The sequence below is a fragment of the Stegodyphus dumicola genome, chromosome 10, assembly GCF_044657685.1.
Source record: "Stegodyphus dumicola isolate Sdum_Otavi_A_Nest chromosome 10, ASM4465768v1".
Classification (NCBI taxonomy): domain Eukaryota; kingdom Metazoa; phylum Arthropoda; class Arachnida; order Araneae; family Eresidae; genus Stegodyphus; species Stegodyphus dumicola.
In genome coordinates, this window is record NC_140777.1 from 43,422,826 (window position 1) to 43,445,142 (window position 22,317).

The following is a 22,317-nucleotide window of genomic DNA, read 5'->3' on the forward strand; positions in this document are numbered from 1 at the left end:
ATAAAACGATAGAAAATAATTTAAAAGCATAAAAAAGCAGATAGGATTTGGCACGTGCGAACAAACGCACTACGTCTGCTTCGATTGGGAAAGTGTTAAATTCCTTTGATGTTAATTTAATTTGAAGCAATGTCAGTATTTATTGAATCATTGCTACGTCACGTATTGCCAATTTGATAAATAAAATTCACACCTGATCCATTTTTTATTCATTTCCGATTTTCATTATTCGCAAGGCGAGTGATCCGTAAATAAATAAATAAACCGTTAAAAAATAAATAAACCGCAAATAAATAAATTCCGTTAATAAAGTCAATTTTGTGCTTTTATTCTTACTCCATAACTCCTGCTTATAAATATAAGCTTTGATTCTAATCTGTAAACGATGAAAGTGGGTATCTCTTTCAAACCGATTACCCTCCCTCACAATGTTATCGTTGCGCTAAAAGCGAAACGTTCCTACTTTTAATATCAAACATATGAATAATACATTTGCAGAAGTAAATTCGAGAGCATTGCTTATTCCAAAAGTTGCTGAACTCATGAGCACTACCTCTTTCCTAAGGAAAAGGTTAAAGGAAAGAAACCTGGAATTCCAAATGAGTGTTCTCTTCCATGCAACAGCTTCGAATGTTCTCGCACGTTTACATGTCTTGCAGAAGTTTCCCGAAACTTTCTCAAACATTGTTTTTTTAATTTGGATTTTGCGTAAGTTTGGCCATAGAATGTAAATAGAAACTTCCGTAATCCTTGGCTTAAGAAAGCCAAATTCTATTCATTACTTTCCTCACTTAAAGGGAATTTACCGAGGAAAATATTTCTTATCTTGGAAGGATTTACGTATTTTCCGACTGCGCACGTTACCCTGTTTGCCAACATCTGTTCTTTGTCTGAGAAGTTTAGATACACTGCTTACTACCTTTCCCACTGTAAATTGTTTCGAACCATCTCCGCAGTATTTTTATACGGTATTAATAATGTGATTATAGATATAAACGATCTATCTTATCTTTTGAAAATCACAACGAAGACATTTTTATTGTCCTCTTGGCTTTTGGAAATAATTTACGCTCTCATACATTACAGGTACTGATTAGGTTTATATATTTCAATGCCATTCCAAAGGACCTGTTATACAGATAAACACACTGAAGCAAAATATACGGTTTACTTCGAGGATCATACACTACTGTTTGTTACTGTTTTTAAAATTAAAAAAAAAAAAAAAAAAAAAAAAAAAAAAAAAAAAAAAACTTTTCAATATCTTACAAACAGTGAAATAAGCAAAAAATAACATGAAAGAAACTTAAAAAAAAAAAAAAAAATCCGCGCAGAATTTTACTCTGCAGAACATTTTCATAAAAATAAGTTATTACGTATAACAAAATTACAATGAATTAAGCAATATCCCTTAATACAAATATTCATTATCCTAACAAATAAATTAACCAATTTCTCTTTGCAAAATCTTAAGAACTCAAATGGTATAAAGGAGGTTAAGAACTTTGTTTCCTAAAAATATCACTCAAAACTTTTCAATATCTTAAAAACAGTGAAATGAGCAATAAATAACATAAAAGAATACAAAAAACAAAAAATTCTGAAAATCAAAGTATAATTAATGTTACAAAAGTATCAATCAAAGTATAATCAAAGTATTATTAATTAAATTTTATTTTAAAATATAAAATGTATAATGGCATTTTATATTATATAATTTGGTTATTCTTCAAAATTAATATATAAAAATCAGTAAACATAAATTTTCAACTTAAGTAACAATTCTCATAATATTTATGTAATGAGCTTTATTGTAAACAATGCCATCTGTGTAAACACCACAAGACCTGTATAATATATCTCTGTATGTCATATGTATATTTGCACAACTATTGTAAGATTGTAAAATTTTATTTCAAATAAATACCGCTGATAGCGGATGGTAGATAGTTTCCATCAATAGAGCACAAAAGCTGAAAGTCGTAATGATGGTGCAGTTGCTCTGTTGATGGTTTCCTGTCTCCTGTTTTTAAAATAATGTGATATCATAAATCTATTACAAAATTTTAAAACCTATGACAGCCAAAAAGACAATCAGCAATATATAAGCACACGAATTTCTCTATGTCATAAACTTTCTTTGTCATTCTTTAGAAAAAAAAAAACTACTAGATTTGATTAATTTTTTTAAACACCCCAAAAAGGAATTAAATGTTTTCACTGATGATATTTCTTGTCCTTACTAAATACGTTCTCTTTTTCCTTGATAAAAATATAAGTTAGAAACTTCGTGCGCAAGCGATCTAAAGAAATAAGTGCGCGATTGCGTTTTTAATAATTAAACATTTCCAATTAACCAACAGCACAAGTCTCCATAAAATGTTAATTTACACTCATGTCCATAAAATAAGGGTAATGCAAAATCAGGCAAAGGAAGAGTTAGAAGCAAACCAAATTTGACTTATTTGTAAAGCTTATTTATTAAACAAAAGGTAAAGAGCAAAAAAAGATGCTATATGTTTGATATTATTAACAAATTAGCGATTTTTTTCTCCCTGGAGCAAATTACAAAAAACATCTATTTACAAAAATTCAATATTACATGGTTGGTATAATTATTGATACATTGTATGTCTCCCAGACGATGCAATACAGTCCGTAAAATGCCTAGGCATGCTGAGTATCAAATTATAGATCTGATATTGGGAGACATTACACCACTCAAAAAGCAATGCTCCCCGAAGTTCCGGTAGACATGTAGGAGGACGCCAAGCATGTCCCACACGTGCTCTACTGGATTCAAGTCTGGTGAGAATGCTGGCCAGTCCATACGGGTGATATCCTCCGATTGAAGGCATTCGCTTACGATGTCTGCACGGTGAAGACGGGCGTTGTCATCCATAAACACAAATTGTGTGCCCATGGCGCCCCGAAACAAACGTACATGTTGTTCCAGAATGATGGCCCGATAGAATTGGCTTATCATGGTTCCAATTTGAACATGCAGGTCAGTTCTGGAACCCAGAATAATTCCACCCCAAACGAGCACTTCTGCATCACCGTAACGTTGTCGTTCAATGAGGTTTTCTTGGTGGTTACGGGTACCTGGAGCTCTCCATATGAAAATCCGGCGAGAATCAGACTGTAAGCTAAACCCAAACTCGTCGGAAAAAATCACACAAGCCCACTGTTGCGGTGTCCACAATGCATGCTCTCTACTCCAGGCTAATCGCAGGTGACAGTGAGTTGCAGTAAGTCGAACGCATCTGACAGGTCTACGAGCATATAGACCAACCTGCCCTAAGTGTCTGTACACGGTCTGCCTTGAAATTGTCGTACCAGTGGCTGAAGAGAGCTGACGAGACAGGTCTAAAGCTGTGTTCCGCCTTTTTCTTTTGGCAGTAACTGCCAAATACCGGTCTTCATTCGGCGTTGTAACTCTGGGGCGACCTGTGCTGTAAAGTCTACTCACATTACCATCATCTTGGAAGCGTTGCCAAAGCCTGGAGATGACACTCTGGGCAATTCCAAGTTCGTCTGATACTTCCAGTTGGGTACGCCTGCATTCCAGGCGGCCGATAATTCTACCACGTAAAAAATCATCCAAATGCATCCTTTGTGTCATAACTATTCGGTTATTACACTGAAATGCTTATGAAGCGCCTGCAAACAATTTTACTTCTTTGCCTGTATTCCTAATATATCACTCTCTTACACTTTCGTTATTGTGACGTACCATCGGTGTCATCTGGTTACTTCCTGAAATTTGCATATGATTCTTGAAGATGTGTGTAGTGATTTTACAGGTGATATATTTATTTTTGAGTTCGATTTCCGCGTGAGTCCGAATTATCCTGAATTTATGGACATGAATGTTTAATGAAACATAATGCTAGCATTTTTTTCCTATCATTTTGCATTACTGGTATTAAGAATTCATTTTAAATATGCGAATTTTATGTCATTTTATTTTCTCCTGAAATCCTTTGAGATTAGTTCTTAAAGCAATGCGTTAATTACAACTATTTCTTTAAAATTGCCAACATGTTATAATTGGATCGGAATTTGAAGTTTTCAATACAAATTTGAAAAATATAAATTCATGCACTTTTAAAAATAACATAGTTGCAGTTTTTAAAAATATGATTTTCATATTTCTGAGGATTTTTGTAAACGTTTTAAAATTTAAGACGCACGAGTTATATTATAAGTTGAAATTTTACTATTGCACTTTTTCCCTTCAGTTTTCATCGAAGGGAATTTTTCTATCAAATATTAAACTAGAAATAACTTCAATAGAAATACAGAAACTGTTCCCAAGAACTGCAGCAATATCCCACATCCAAATCTCGTTGGCGTTGTATGAAGTACAGTATTGTGGTGTACTCATATTAGGCATCCCTTTTTCCAAATTTACCTTGAGTCGAGCTCATTTGTTTTCATGCTTGTCATTTCCATGTATATTTAATGTTTCTTTTTTATGGACTGAAACAGAAAACCTGCCCTTCAAAGCAGAGTTTATCTTTAAAAACAATTTCCTCGTTTTATTTTTTTTTACTTTTTCTATAACAAAAAAGGAAAAAAAGAAAGTGCATTAGGATTTCTAAAAGAAATTTAATTCTTATGTTAAATAAAGGAAAACAGGTATTGGAAAGACGTAGCGATAAAAAGACAGAATAGCCGCCATCTGTCACAAAATAAAGAAAGAAAAAATCCAATAAAAATGGTTCTCTGAAATGAATAACAAGCAATGAGTAATAGTTCTTTAAGAGAAGAAAAAAATTAATGGAATATTTTGCTGTAAATGGAGGAAATGGAGAGGATATAAAGACAAAGGAATGCATTTTTACACTTTCAACTTTCCTGACAATTTAGATGTCTACCTATTACTGGCATTTTTCTCACTTCCAAATCGATGTTTCCAAATTTGAAATTGTATGATCAATGCATTTAATTTGATGAATGATGTTTCTTCAGCGTTTCATTACATGTATCACCATGAACCATGGTAACCAAAAGGACATGTTTGCATCTTGTCTTTGAGTATGTCATTTTAAGTCATCTATTCAGACGGGTAATCGGAATAGTTAATTGTATTAATTTCTGTAGCCTTAGAATTACTGCTGTATAATCATGCACTTTCATGAAATTTCCAAAAATTATATTTTTATTTTTAAAATCAAGCATATAGCATTTTTACTTCCTTGTACGAAGTAAAGGAAGTATTGTAATCGCGAAAATTGTCGGCTATCATATTTCAATGGAAGTATCCATTTTGACCGTTCCCAAATCCTTTTGGAGGACTTTTCCTCGTGACATCTATACGTATGGACAGAATAAAAGCCTTCTGTTTCCAAATTGGTTTGTAAAAGTATGGATAGAGAAGGGATTTTTTTCTTGACGTACGTTGGTTCGCACATACGTGCCAACGTATGTTTGTATGCATGTACTCGCATAACTCAAAAAAATATTAGCCGAAGAACATTGTTATATTGTATATTTAAAAAATTAAATCTCGACAAATAACGAAATCTTACTACATACATAGTAGAAGTTTATATACATAATTAATCTAACAGTAAACCAATATTTAATATGAGTTTATTGTTGCTCTAAAAAGAAGATTTAGTAAGCCGCACAATGAAACTATGTGGTGTCCATGTCAGATTTTTTTTTCTAAATATTCTATCAATCATTCTTATGATGTAGAAATTTTTAAATTATAGCACAGAAAAACAGAAATCTTCAAAGACTCAGATTTTAGCCTCTTGCAGAGGATTCGTTCAGGTTTTGTATGCTCTAACTCAGCTCGCAGTTTATCAATCTGCCCTTGGACTCACTCTTTCTAACATAAAGTTTTCTTGCCTTTTTTAACTTTATTACTAAATTTTGCTTTCTTCGTACGTAAGCCACATAAAATTCAACAGCAAAATCACAAAAGTTTTAAAAACAGCTTATTTTTAGATTTCCCTATAAAATGTTACCATACACCTTTCTCTCCCCCCTTTTTTCCCTCAGTTAATCAGAAAAACATTCAGTTTCCTTAACAATATGATCTACGCAAAATTTACTTTTTAAACTACACATTTTTCGAAATTACGCCACATAAAAATCAGCAGCAAAGTCATAAAATATTTAAAAACAACATATATTTAGAATTCAATATTTATGTATTTATTTATTTATATCTGTGCGTGTGTGTGAGAGAAAAATATGCAAATCAAAATTATAATTTAAATTATCAATAGCCCCTTATTTCGTCATTTTTATTTGGTTATTTCTAATCTCTGTTCTAAAAATAGTAATAATTACACTTGTGCTAAAAAAATAAGTACCAGACGCTAAAGGAAAAGGTACGAAAATATGAAGGGGAATTAAAGGAGACAACTTTGCATATAAGGTAGAGGTTGCATCGCTGAATTCAGATAAGGAACCAAAATTAGCATAAAACGCAATCCCGCAGTCACACCACTACACTTTAAAACGGGGAATGCCGGACTTATGAGTCAGTTCTCAAGCAGCGGTAGTTCCGTTTAATCCGAGATAACCAAAGCGGAAATCGTCAGCCAAAGACACCATCTTCACGATGAAATGCGTTAGAGGGTTTTCGCGATGTTGCAAGCTGGTGCAAGACAATGTTGTTGTGAGAGAACTGAATTTGCATCATAGAGTCATCAATGGACTGTGGAATCGTTATCAAAGGGATCAAACGCTCCGTAGAAAACGTAGATCTAGACGCCAGAAGAGTCTCCGCAACGGCAGACGATCGCTTTCTGTAGTTGCCATAAATAACTAATAGCACGACAGCCTGCATCACATCTCTCTGCTGCCGTAGAACGACTTTTATCCAACCAAGCTGTGTCGCGTCGACTGCATAAAGGTGACTGTACGCCCGACGACCTGTAGTTTGCGCTCCTTTGTCCCCATCGCATGTCAGAGCGCGGTTTAATTGAGCTTGTGAGCATAACATTTGGATACCAGAGAATTGGGGATATGTACTCTTTTCGGATGAGCCTTGATTTAACATCCGAGCCCCGAAGCGCAATGATACGGCGAGTGTCAGTAACACACTATTGGGCGCTAAACATCCGCGAAAGAGACTATTACGGAGGAGGAGGCTTACCTGTATGGGCTGGGATAGCAACGAATGCCCGATCCGACCTCTGCATGATTCCTGGTGGCTCCATCACAGACGTCCGTTATTGCGAGAAATTCTGCACACTCTTGTGCCGTTTTTATCGCTGGAATGGGTAACCTATGCGACACTGATGGATGATAACGCCCGCCCGCATAAAGTTCGTTGGTGCGGAATTATTTGGAGAGTGAAACCATTCCATATCTGCCAGGGGCTGCTTAATCAGCGGACTTGAATATCATACAGCATTTGTGGAAGATTTTGGCACGACGGATAGCAGCTTGCAATGAGCCGCCATATACCTTGTACGACCTCCGACATGCGCAAGAATGGACGCTATTGCCACAACAAGCGATCAACTACACTATTGCTAGCTTGCATCGCTATTGTCAAGCATGCATTTGACCTAATATGTGTTATGCTCTTTATTAGCCTGATGTTGCCATTGAATATTTTCCCTACCCATTTGGTCTTTCGCGATGTGATGATCTAATACATGTGTTTTCGTATGTCTTTGCTTTATTGTTTGCTGTATGGTCTAGTAATGCCACATCAACCTGCTGGGTCAGTTTTACGCATATCCATTATACAGTTTTTTCCTCTTCCGTGTTTTGCCTTTGTTGCTTATTTTTTTTAGCAGGAGTGTGTTTCTGGACTGCATCATATCTAAATTAGTACATATCATATGATTCGCATAACGCTGATAACGTAGATAATTTGGAACTTAAACCAAAACGTTCTCGTAATAAGCTGCCATACTGAATACATGAACACTTTTGCTTCTAGCTCTTTCCATTAAGATGCTAACGTACGTCTTTTCTTCCTATTCCAGAAGTATTAGAAAGGTAAATGTTCTTGGACAGGCAGGATTAGATTGCCATGTTTAATGTTCATTGCGTATTTAACATTCTACGTTCTACGCCATCAGTATTGATAAGTTTTCTTTATATGTATATATTCGCTATATTATTTCTTTGAATATAATGCATGGGGATAGTATACGGCGACAACAAATATATATTTAGAACGTGACACGAACGAAAACTTGATACGGGCAATAAAGTGAAAATACAGATTAATGGAATCTTTGGTACTATGAAATAATGAAATAATAAATAATTCATAGGAAAGGCTAGTAAGAATAGTAGTATTTTTTTACAAAGCCTGAAAAATGTTAACTAAAGACGTTGGCAGCGATCTTAATGATTTGTAAAGAAGATTTCCGACAGTGAATTTTAGAATTTCATGGAATCTTTGTAACGTATACTTTATATGATGTGGGTTGAAAATACTCGTATTTAATTCAATTCAATATTTAATTCAAAGAACCTTTCATAGAATTTTCATTCTTGACTAATATATATTTGAGTCTGTACTTGGGCGTGTTACAGATGTTTTTATTCTCACAAATCGGGAAAACGAAATGGACGACATTGAGTTGCAGATGCACCATTTTACCAGAACAATGTGCGAGTTAAGTTGGATCTTCGACTCCCAAGTGGACCACTCGTTTAGGACGCAAGTACTCATTTTGCCCCCATAAGCCTTCTGCTTCTGAGGCTTTAAAAATGAGATCTGCAGCAAAAGCATTAATAATACTGACAGTTTCAGAAAGAGAATCATACAAGGAATTGAAAGCGTTACTCAGTTTAACATCTGCAATTAATTTTTCAGCTAGGGGTACTAATTTGCATATGATTCACTAAAAATTAAAGATGTTAAAATTGGAACCTTGTGTGTAATCTGAGCTACTTACATGAAAATCCCCAGATGGTAGAAAAAATTTTACTATAACAGTGTTTCATCGTAAAATGACACCACGCAGAAATACGTACAATTATTTTATACAGAAAACCCTCAATATCTAAGGTGCCTTTATCTCACTAGAAGCTCGATTATGCCACAAGGATTGAGTGAATATTTTTAAGTTGAAATTTCGTCTAATTTGGTAGGACACTATGCTCAGTAACTGAAAAACCCTAAGCATTTTGAAAACGGTTTCTTCGAAGTATTTGAAAGATAGTTTTTGCATTTACACTACCCTCGTGTTTACATTATGAGGATAAGCCTCACATGGGAACTTCAACATTTAATTGCAGTTTTATTTTGTATATAACATTTCATCCGACCGGTTTTTGGATGTGTTGAACGGCAAGTAGGCAAGGAGCGCTCCAAGTTCTGCTTTGGCGTTTGTCGTGTGCGACGGCTTAAACTGCTCTTCAAATTACATTTTTGGTTTCATGACGTGAAGATTATAAGAACTCTGCAACGAACAACTACAACAAAAGTTTTTTTTATTGCTTGTAGAGAGTGCAGCACGCATAAAGTACTTTTTCCATGAAATTTAAAATAACTGAGCGACTATGAGGCAACGGCATTATTTTTAGCAAAGAGTCTTGAGGAATCTTTCCTTTTTCGCCTAAGAATTGTCCTTTCTATATGATAATTAACTGGTGAGGCTTTAACTAAGGAATTTTTTTACTGAGATTTCATGAATCAAGTGCTTTACACAACTCTAAGAACCATCTTAATGTTGTAAAAATATTGTTTCTTTGGCAGCTTTCTCTTGACCATAATGATTAGTGATATATTTATTACGTATAGTGATAATCATTATGGCAGGATATAATATTGGCAGGATTACTTTCTTGAAGTATTTTGACTGAAAATGAGAGTACAGGTTAAAAATTCGGTTTTTTATCTTCGCGAAAATCTAAAATATGCCGTTTAAGTTTTAAACTGAAACTAGACCAAAGTAGGCTACAATTTGCGAAGCTAACTGCAGAATTCCTGCTGCCGATTTTCATTTATACTGAGCATTTTAAAGAGAAATTTTATATACTGCTCATCTTAATAAGGAATAAAGTTTCAAAGTTCGCCGAAAGGTTGATAAGTAGAATGCCAGCTATTTCACATTTTTATGAAAATGCGGGTATTGTTGAATTCTATTTATTTAATAATTTTGTAAATATGGAACTCATTTGAATTCTTTGATATTAAATAAAAGTTTTGAATAAAATCTTGTAATTCTTCTATCTGATGAACGTTATACTTTTTTATTTTGATATTTATACTGCATGATGGATTAAATAGAATGTTTTTCTGTTGGCTACTGTATTTGTTTAAAGCGATTTCACGAAGAACGTATTAGCTGATTAATTATTTCACTTCACTTAGTAAGGATTTCAACCATGATAAATATTTTCGCTGTTTTTATGCACTAAGACGCATTTAGTGTTTACTTTTTATTTTCTGTAGTAAAGTTAATACTGTATATTCATATAATTATTTTTAATTATGTCACATATATAAATATGCAAATGAATCCGATTGGTTTACCCTCAAAATAGCAAATACATATTACAAGAGTGAAATTATTTCTCATAATTCTTATCTCCTTATTTAATAAACATAATAATTTATATTTAAAAATTAGATATTGTTATATGTTGATCTGAAACCATAAATTAAAAATTAGTTATTAAAGAAAGAATTTATTAAGGAAGTAATTAATTAAAGAATTATTAAAGAAATGTTTTCCAATTAAAGAAATGTTTTCCAATTAAAGAAATGTTTTCCAATTAAAGAAATATTTTTCAATTAAAGAAATAATTATTAAAGAAATATATTTTTTCTTTGCTTAATCTAACGAAAGGGCACCTGCTGGTATTCGTTGGAAATTAGGCCCGAATTATGCCGTTGGGAATTATGCCCCTAACGCGCTTAGATAAATGGGTGCTGACAGACGAGACGAGACTAAAGACGAGCTTGTACTCTTGGTTTTGGACTAGTCATCAAACTTTATTAACTACTATAATGTCCAGGGTGATAGAAAGGAAATAAAATCTCGTAAACTGATGTAAAAGAAGTTCAGAGAGTAGTACTGTAAGTTTGAAGGTTTAACAGAATATAATTATTTCTTCAGTTGCAATTTGGAAAATGACATGAACAGAGACGTGTGCTGGAACTTGAAAAAACGGCAAAAGCTTCAAGAGTTTTGTGGCCAAATAACAGAAGACGTATCTTTCAACGCCGTTTCTTTTGGCGATATAAAACCTTGTGCTCGAAACATGTATACCTTCTGACGGAGCTTATTACTTTGATGTAACTTTCTTTGATCTTCCTACAAGCTATGGACGCTTATTTAAGTTATTGTCCTTTCATCAATAGGTATGATACCAATGCGTGCATGGTCACGTGGATAACGATTTAAGCAAAGCATTCGAGGCATGGCTAAAGGGCGCGATATCTTCGTGAATGACAATCTAGGAGAAAGTTTCGTATTCACGTTATAAACAGAGAAAACCATGCAGATGCCTAATCGCCAACCCTATCGCTACAGTTTGAAATTTGGATCACACTATGAGTGCTATGTGTTCTTATTCAATCGGCCGTCATTAGGCAATACTTTTCATAATCTATCCCTCAATTTCTTTATGAAGTGTATATAAATATTCTTTATAAAGTTTCTCTAAATAGTGAATTTCTTTATCAAGATATTATGTTCATAAATTTATAATAGCGAACCTCGTTGTTATTATTTATGATATAAATTTTAAATGGATTTTGCAACGAGAATTATTTAATCTTTTGTCCCATTAAACTAAATGATAATTATTTTATTTTTTATTTCATTTATTATTTTGAAGATTTAAAAAAAATATTTTACATAAACACTTTTTTTACTTATTTAAAAGTGATTGCATTTAATTCAGTCGTTATCAGAGCCTTTCTGTATAACTGTACATTTCCTTTACACTATACATTAATTTTATGATTGACTTGATATACACTGAAAGAAACTTTTACAACTGAATGCTGCAATTGACTGACGAAATTTATAAGAGTTTGATGCATAGATTATGACTTTCCTTAGGATTACTGACTTACATTACAAGAACTATTGTAAACTCAACTCCTTTTAAGTATGATGCTTTTCGCTATAATTTATTATAAAGATGTATTATCGAATCTATTCTAGGAGCCCATCACCGGCATCTGCGCCTGGAGCCCCCTGGACACTTTCACGCCTTCTTCACTGGAGACAGCTTCTTCGTCACTTGCTTGGCAGGGGAAAGGAGTGGAGCAACCAGACTCACTTGGCAGGCTCCCACTGGTAGAGATATTACCATCAGCACTGGGAGGTGAGTGCCCTTTCCTTAGATTAGAAAGTGAGTCGGGTAATTTTATTTCGATTAAATGCTTTAACTCTCTAAAATTTCAAAATATTCTTATCAGAGTGAAAAGCGTCCATTGGCACCTATGTTCAAGACTTCTTTCTACTAAGAAAATTCTTTCTGTCCTTATTTTCCTTTTTTAAAGTGCTTTATTTCTTGAACTACCATATAAAGAAACTGCTGAAATGTAGGCAGTAAGATGACTGTTTCCAGGGGATTCTGTAAAAATTAGTGTATAGCATTAATTTCCTGTTCAAAATCAATAGGTAATCATTTGGAAAACGTGTCCATTATTATTGGTCTTTAAACATATACTTGCAATTACAAAAGTGTTTTGCTGGCGCAAATATTCATGTTTTGGTGTTTCTAAATTTAAAAGATTTAATTTTCCAAAATTTACGAAATCTAGCTGCAACGTTGGATCCTTCATTCCCTATACTTATATTCAAGAAACTTTTGTACTAGTTATGGAATATAAAACAAAGAAACACTTGACTCAAGGACCACGAAAGTTAACCAAAATATTTGGTATTAATTTTGGGGTCCATATTTATGGACCATATACAAATCTAAAAACATAAGTACGTAACTAAAAATAAAATATCTATCAGTTTGTTGAGAAATTCAGTAATGTGCATTTCTAAGCAGATTCTTGTGAAAAATATTGTTCACTGCAATTTTTCTCAAAAGGAAGATATTATTCACAAAATCGTATAGAATCCATGTTAAAGTAAACATAGAAAATTTCATACTGACACACAGCCAACTAATAACATTACTTACATTTATGAAGAAGGAAAAATGTTTGCAGCTTATTGTATTTTTTGTGCATTTACCAGATTATAATTCTAATATAACACAACTTCATGAGAATACAGGAAACGTATTTTCAGACTCCAAAAACTTAAATAATACATGCATGAAAATTCCTTCAGCATACCAAATGTTACAAAATTGTAAGTTAAAGACAGTAGAAAATGCAGATTGAATGTGATGCCAAACATCGAATGAAATATCTCTATTTGAAATGAAATATCTCGGCCAGTTTTTGTCATATGGGGGTAAAACATTCATATTTTACGTTTTATAACGAGTGAAAAATTTTCTTAAATTTGAGTGCAGGAAAACGAGGAACGTGAAAGAAGGTAATAATTTTTACAAAACCGATTTCTTCAAATTTAAAAAAGCCATTACATCATCAAAACACGTTTCAGTTGATGTTTATTTCGAACGATTACGAAAATAAAGGAGAGGTAATGACTTTTGTGGACACGATGCATGTACATATGTGGTTCCTATCTTTCACTGGACAAAACATTCATTAAATGTTTTCAGGAATTAAAGACCTGCCTCCTATGGTTCTCATGTAGTGCAATGGGTAACGTGCTGTGTCGGGTAGCTTCAACCGAAATGTGGACGAAACCTTTTTTCAACTGTTATTTGCTCTTAAGCTTTACAAAATTGCACTTTACGAAAAAAAAAAAAAAAGGGGGGGGTGCAGTTCTTTAGCTCTCGTTCTACTGGCCCGATTGACGAAATTCAACTTGCGTTTTTCATGTTTCGAAAGCCCGAATTTCGATATGTACTAGATTTATATATAGCATTGTTTTAATATAGGTATTTTGGCAAAAAACGGACTCTCCTGAAATGACATTTCGATTAAATTTTTTCTTTGATTTCATTGAAATAATTTCTTTGATTATGGGTTCAATTTCGCATAAAAGTGCGCTTGTTATTCAATTTGTAATTTGACCCGTGGGCAACTGGAAAAATTTAACAACTGAGTTATTATTTTTTTCAAATAGTGTTAAAGGTATTTTTTAAATGATTTGAAATATTTTCAGTTTTCTTAATATAATTTTGCTATTTTATATACAACGTATAAAGGAACATTTACCACATGCTGAAATATTAGTGAAGCCAATGGTGGATTTTACTTTACTTAAATCGTTGAACTTAATTCAATGATCTGCTATAGGTATTGGTTCATATCAGCTTGAGTGGTCCAGTCTAGTTTTCATCTAAAAAAAGTAATGCATTGCTCATATAGGTACATTACATTGATTATATAATACAATACATTAGATTTCAATACAACACAGTACAATAATATGCTTTTTAATATATAATCATTGCAAAAATAAACATTGATTATGTATTATAGTACATTAAATTATGTATTAGAGTCTCATGCATAATTGGCTGAACATTGTAACATTATTGAGACAGTCTCTGCCCCTGCACTTGAATATCTGATTGTCTGAATTTCTATCCATCCAAGCTAGTGCTCATGTCCGAATAATGCAATCGGCATGATAATCAAAAGAATGTTGTAACTGTGCTATAAGTTATTTTCTCTCTCATGCGTTCGTGGTTAACGGGAAACACACTCACACGTATTCTTGAAGTCCGGCGTTCGCATCCCAGGGAGGGCATTGTACTTTTCATGTCTTCTGTGTCAAAGATCCTAAGGACTCTACAAGTGGGGCCCGAACTAAAAGGTGACGGACGATAATTCGTCATCACCATGATTTGGAGATTGGGTCTCCCCGTTTCCAGTCGCCCTTTAAAAGGGGATGTATATAAGGTTATAAAGTATTTCTCCCTTCTTTCCACATTCTTTCGTGGTGTAATTAGATACATAGCCGACGCGTGTTCGAGAGGACCAGCATTTGAGTCCCCCACGAGGGTGTTGCAAATTTTTCACATCTTCTGCTTCAAACAACCTAATGACTCTACAAGTGGAGGACGAACTAAAAGTTGATGGAGGATAATTCTTCATCACCAGGATCTGGCGCCTGGTTCCCCTAATTCCCCGTCGCTCTTTGAAATGGGGCGTATATAAGGCATTTTCTCCCTTCTTTCCGCATGCCTCCGTAGTGTAATTAGAACCATACTCGACGGGTATTCGAGATTCCCGAGAAGGGCATATCATATTTTTCACATCTCCTGCTTCAAAAAATACCTAATGACTCTATAATGTATTTTCTACCTGGTTTTCATATACCTTCATGGTGTAACTGGAAGCACACTCGACACTTATTCGGGCTGTCCGGCGCTCAAATACGCGTCGAGGGCATGGCACAGTTTTCACGCTCCAGCATCGATATAACCTAATGACTCTGCAGTGCACGGGAATATTATTTTTAACGTTACAAATTAGTACTATTTCTCTTATATTGCAAGAGGTCAGTTCTAAATTTTATATTAATAGTTAACAACAGTATTTTAATGACATTTACATGAATCAAAATAAACCAGATTTCGAAAGCATTTCTATTTCATCAGCCAATTATTTCTCAAGATAAAATAAATAAATTTTAAAGAAATAAAGCCTAAAGGAAATAAGTTTAGAACTTTATCTTAAAAGAAATAAATTTACGACACTAAAACTGAAAGACTTTAGCTAATTTCTATGAATATGTACAAATTCACAGGATTGTTTTCTAAAGCTGGAAAATCATCCTTTTGCCTCTTGATAAGCACAAAGTCGAAGTTTGTATTAGAAGAAAAACCGTCCGTATTTCTGAGCATAAGGAAATAAATGAACGTTTTTAAGCTATATATGAAATCGTTATTTATAAAATATCTGGAATCATTCATGTATCTAAAAGCATATTATTTCTCTGTTTGGATTAAATATTATATTAAGAAAAACTGATTGCTCCTACATAATGCTTTGAGCTAAAAGCAAAAATTAAAATGTTGACAATTTTGGGTACAAAAAACGCTCGAAATAAATTATCTATAAATCGCATATTGACTTCGTAGTTGCGAATTAAAACACATTTTATATTTGATGGCTGCATATAACGACATTTGGATAATAAAGTACAACGAACAATTATCTGCTCTCGCATTACACTGAGTAATGATAAATCACTTAGGCACATTGGAAAATAATTCAAATAATTTTTATGCCATCATTTTCTACTGAACGTATAGGTTAAGATAAAATCAGTTTTCAAGGTTCTTTTTTCTTGCAAATATTTCGTTTATTTCACTTCAGTTACCCTGGAATTCTCCACATGCAGCACAAAATGAAAGTTTAATTTCTGAGCTTCCGATAGCTATTCTGGAGCAATGCCAAAATTCAACAACTGTTATTCTTTAATTCCCTGCTGAGCACATTTTTCAGCAGATTTGCTCCCATTTTTAACTGAATTTCTTATATAACCTTCATAAACTCAAACTGAAGGATTTTTCTCTCTTATATATATATATATACAAGAGTTCGCGTTTCTTCCATGGGAGCAGTTAAGAATACCAATGATGATTAAGTTACAGGCAAGAAAATCAAAATATTCTTAGAATTATTAAAAATATTTCTAATGGCTCACTTAAATCTTAAACGTTTAAGCATTCCTTTCGACTTGCGAAATTTTCTTCAGTATTTTGTGGCGAATAAATTCATGAATAATTTTAATGAATTTTTATTTTACTTTGGGCATCTTAAGAAACTATACCTGTATATATATATATATATATGTATATGCATTATTAAAAGAGAAAACATTGTAAATATTATTTACAAAACAATATCCTGCGCAGTTGCTGCTAAGCTCACATAACATAATTATTTACTAAACACTAACGGAGTGAAACTGAAAGGAAACAAACAAAGTATGATAAAAAGTTAAGAAAAAAATGAGAAATTTCCAATTAAGAGTAAGAGAAAACTTTTACATCAACTTGATTTGAATTGGTATAGTAATCTGGAAGAAATAAAAGCACACAAAAATATGTAAAGGCAAAAGTAGTAGTATGATTTAAGACTCAAAACTTTATAAGGAGAAGGAATAATTCTTAATGACTCACACTTTTCTGGAAAAATCGTGATGTTTCTGTCCGTTTCAAATTAGCGGAGGCACTGAAATTAATTACTTCACATTATTTATACCTTTGAAGATCAGAGGCGCCTCTCTTACATAAAAAAGTAAACAATTCTAATTGCTGAAAAAGAATAAATATAATCTTGTATTTTATGCAAAAGAAATTCACAAAATAGCAAAACTGCCTACAGAAATAATTAAATAAGAAAATTTGCAAATAAGTACACAAAATGCCGTGATAGAGTACATTCTGAAATTCATTTAATTAACCGGCCCACCAGCGGCCGAGCGGTAAAGTCGCTGAACGCTGGTAGTTCGGTCCGAGGTTCGAATCCCGCGAACGGGCTGGCTGCATGGGTGTTTTCGTGGTTTTCCCCATGTGTAACGTGTATACGAGCCAGTTTCCCTTAGAAAGTCCTCCACGAAAGGCATCCCTCCTCTTAGGCAGATAGCCCTAGTGTGCTTTGCCATAATTAAATACACACACACACACATTTAATTAACCTTACATAAAATAGATTTATTTGGGTAAAATTACAAAAAAAAAAAAAAAAAAAAAGGAAATTAGCCAAATGTAACAGCATTATTTACATATACAAAATCTGTGTATATATTGACTGCTATTTCTGGTAAGTTTGCTATATATACATATGTATATATATGATAATAATAATTTATTTACTAAAGAAATATTTATTATATTATCTAGAATTCAATTACTACAAGAATTAAATTACTATAAGCACACTTACAGATATATAGATGATCTTATTACGTTTAATAATTTTAATAAGATTGAAAACTCCGAGATTTATGCAGAATGCCTTATACTTAATAAAACTAATCATTAGCAAAATATCATCGACTATCTTGATCTTCAAATAATTAGCTAAAAACTTTTACTTTTTGACAAAACAAGAAACTTCAATTTCAGTACTAACAAATTAATAAATTGGACTTTCTACATCTCCAAAAAAGTTATTAATTATCCAAAACGGTATCCAAAAAGTTATTTCTCCATCTCCTAAAACGTTACTAGTAATGCTATCTTAAATCAAATACAACGTATTAAAAATATTTGCACAGATACGATAGATCTACAAAGCAAAATTGTGTTCCTTATTAAAATTCTCAAAAATAATCTAATACCTAATAGATTTATTAACAATTGTCTTATAAGAGCGGGCTTTATATTTTGTTTCTAAATCATTTAACTGATAGGAATATGAAAATTTGTTCCTAAACCTGAAAAGGCAGTATAAGTTGGATGACTATAAGTTGGAGGATTTGACATAGTGTAATTACAAAATTGTATTTTAATGTAAACTATCATTGTTTTCAGACATTTTTTATGTTGTTACTAAAACAATGACCCTATTTCATACTCTGTAATCTGCCAAATAGCTTGTTGGCAATGAAAATTACTATTTTTCTTCTTTTATTCCTCGTTCCGCCACGAGAATGAGCCAGCAATTAATTAATTTCCATTCGCTAGTTTGTATATTCAAAATTTCAACCTCCCTCACATATACCAAGTCCCTCTCACGTACCAAAAATACCTTCTCAAAGGTTAACCGCCTGTAATAATTCAAAGTACGGAATTTCAGATAGTATGGTCGACACCACCCCTTCTGAGTAAGAAACAGAATAGAACAGGTTATCGACATCCCACTAGAAAGAACGTAAGTTAATTAATTCATATTCTGGCCTTTTGTATTCCATGTACATTTCACATTATAAATTTCATTATTTCTTATTTGTTTCATTTGTTTTGCAAAGATAGCATAGTGTATTATGTTTCTTCTGCTTCCTATGTTTCTCATGCTTATTTCAATTGCTTTGAGTTCTATTTCATTATTCCAGTTAAGATTAGTAACGATTATTATTTCTATAAAAATAATCTTGAATTAACATGCATAAAAGCGAGAGTGTCGGGGGACATTTACTCAAGTATCTTGTGATGTTTACTACATAATTTGGCTATTTATTCAAAATTTCAAAAATTCTTTTATCTTAGCGGAAATGCTACATTCAAAATGAGTTCTTCGGTACTCTTATTTGGCTTTAATGTCTCAAGTTTCCTAAAATTTAATGACTTAACGGATTTACAATTTTGGCCTAACTAAATTTTTCCAGTTTGGCAGCTTCATTCTTACTTGAGTAAAAGACGAAACACCTTCGCATTTATTAATTATTGTTCATTCAACGGGAGTTGGTTTGTTCCTCTTGAAAAGTCAACTAATTTCCGATCAATGATGATAATTATTTGGTTTATTAATTTTCTTTTTCCAAGTTCGAATGTTTATTTTTGTTATTCATGATTTAAATTCAAATACCTATCAAAATCTTTTTCATGAATTAAATTCAAGTCCCCTTAAAAAGTATTTTTTCATGATTTACATTCAAGTTCTTTTCAAAAAACAATTTTTGGAATTAATTTTTCTACTTCTGGGTTACTTCATTTTGATACATTCTATTAATTTTATATCAGGAGGTGATATAATCAATATTTCTTTAATAAGTAAATTATTATTATCTTACTTTGCAGCTATCGCGCAAGTATTAGACAAACGTGTTTTCGGTTTCAATGAATTTTAATTCATTCAATATGTATATATATATATATGTAAATTTAATTATTAATTTTATATTTATAACTACCTCAAGGAAATGCAAAGCTATTGCAAGTTGAAATTACGGATGTTAATATTTAAGAGGACTGCTCTAAAAACATTAAACACTTGAAATAAACTTTAAAAAAGTTAAAAATTTGTAATGATATGCATTAAATTAGTGCATTTTAAAAACGAAAAAGAGTAGTACGTACATAAAAAAAATCTAGAGTACGTACGTAATAAATTACTGCTGATTTCCCGAAAGAGGGCTGAACTTATCAAAGGGAATTAACCCTCTCGCAAAAATCCGCAATAATGTGGTTATGGTCGGGTTTCGTCTCCTTTGTGTGTGTGAATAAATCATAGTAATCGGAAGAAACTAATATATAAAATTAGTTTTTCAATGAATAATTAAATATTTTTAAGCATGAACGTAATTTCCCTACGCGATCAACAAAGAACATATTTATCAAAAGATTGTTATAAAAACTGATGGGATATTTAGATATATCAAAGTTTAAAAAAAACCAATGTAAGAGTATTATACAATTTAAACTTTTATATCCGACATTGAAAATACATCACCAAGAAGGAGTGGCCCGAAAATCATGCAAATTTCAGAGTTGTATACATGATGTGAAATGCGCAGCTCTACAGCGCACATTGAAGAATATATAAAGGAAGAAACTTGCACAATGCTCAATTTTCGTGCCATTATTTCTGCTAGGGAAATCATTGCAGAAAGATCATTCTTGTGTCGGAGGACACGTGTAATAGCACAGAATGCCAGGCCGTCGTCAACGGAGGCATTTCTAGCAGACAGATTATTTTAAGAGGAGCGTGATAATTGGACTGAGAAGTGTAAAGTGGTCCATATGGCAAATCTGCGTTGACACATACTGGATGCGTCAACAGTACATCGGATGTGGCGACGATGGCTGCAACAAGGAAATGTGGCAAGTTCGAGGGGTTCCGGTGCAGCCAGAGTGACATCAACACATGATCGCCGCATCTGACGACAAGCGGTAGCGGACCCACAAGCTGCGTCTACCTCCATAATGCAGTATGCTCAATACACCCTGGATGTCCTCATATCGATCAGAACCAGAAATTTGGCAAATTCTGATATCTGTATATGTGGGGAACAGGGAACTTCTGATCACTACGTTTTCTCATGCCCCAGCTGAGGATATTCACATAAAATCCCCAAGAATTGACCTCCTGGCATTCCAAAGGTTTTTAATTAAAGATAATATCAATACCAAAGTTTCAGAAAATTATGCAACGACTCTCTTCCTACGGCCTAGATCTCTGTCAGGTGTAAGTCCACATACAGTTTAAACTTAGTGAACTTTTACATGCTGTGATTGTGGACAAAATGGATCCGCTCGTGAACTTTATAAACTGCAATAAACCAATATATCTGAAATAACCCATGGACACCTACCTCTTTAGCATTATTATAACAATTCATTTAACATTGTTTTGCCAGTACTAATTATAATTATCTCATTATGTTTATTTGTTTATTAATTATGTTTATCTCCTATTTTTGTTGCACCAAATCAGATGTTCAATTTATCTTGTGAATCTCAAATTGTATTCCTACTATTTTGTAATCTACTTACGCCCTACACCATTATTTTTAATAAATACTGGATGCGGGGCGTACTGTGGAATTCCACGATGTACCGTAATAGGCAAACTTTAGAACTTTTGAAAAGCTTCAGTCTATGCAAATTCTTATAAAACTTGCAATTACCCCCCTTTTTTTCTCTCTCAAAGAGTTAGTATGGGAAGGCATTACCAGTTGACCTATGGTACATCGCTGGTGTCCCCCATACTTTTACCTTTACCTATCGACCAGAACCATTTGCCGTCGATTGGAGGAAAGCGGTCTGCACTCGCGGCGTCCGTTTTAAGGTTGCATTTGATTCTGCATCACAGAAGCGAATGCTACAATGGTGCCGGGCTTAAGCGATGCGGACAACGAAATGGCACAAGGTCGTGTTCTCAGATGAGTCAGGTTCTGTTTCTCCAATGTTAGTCGCCGCGTACTAGTATGGCGTCAATTTGGAGACAGGTCCAACCCGGCTGCAATTAACAAACGCCCTACCGCGGGACAACGTGAACAACGTGGGAATTATGACACCGCGGGACAACGTGGCATCATGGTTTGGGGCATGAAATACGATTCCAAGTCACCTTTAGTTCGTATTCAGAGCACTATGACGGCCCAACGAATGATGTACTGCTGCTGGTGACACTTCCTACTTTCATACAGAGTTCAATTCCCTTTATTTGCAGGATAATGCCAAACTACACACTGCTCGCATCAGCTAACGTGCTGTGCAAGGTATACAGATACCTCCCTGGGCACAGTTCTCTCTCAATGTCTCACGAATCGAATACGTTTAGGATGTAACTGGACGTCATTTGCAGACTCTGAAATTGCCGCGTTCAGAAGGTGAACTGTGGTAAATGGTTCACAGGTAATATAGAGCAATTCCCTCAGGACACTATTCTTAGTCTCACTGACTCTGTACCTAGATGTTTTG

The 22,317-nt window shown here is 33.5% G+C and overlaps 1 protein-coding gene across 1 annotated transcript in view; it reads left to right on the plus strand.

Annotated features, from left to right (window-relative positions):
* Nucleotides 1-22,317, plus strand: part of LOC118200683 (igLON family member 5-like) — a 324,052-nt gene that overhangs the window by 170,003 nt on the left and 131,732 nt on the right. The window contains exon 2 of the mRNA XM_085826055.1: nucleotides 12,117-12,279. Within this exon, the coding sequence (XP_085682181.1) occupies nucleotides 12,117-12,279 (163 nt within the window). The remainder of the gene's footprint in view (nucleotides 1-12,116; nucleotides 12,280-22,317) is intronic.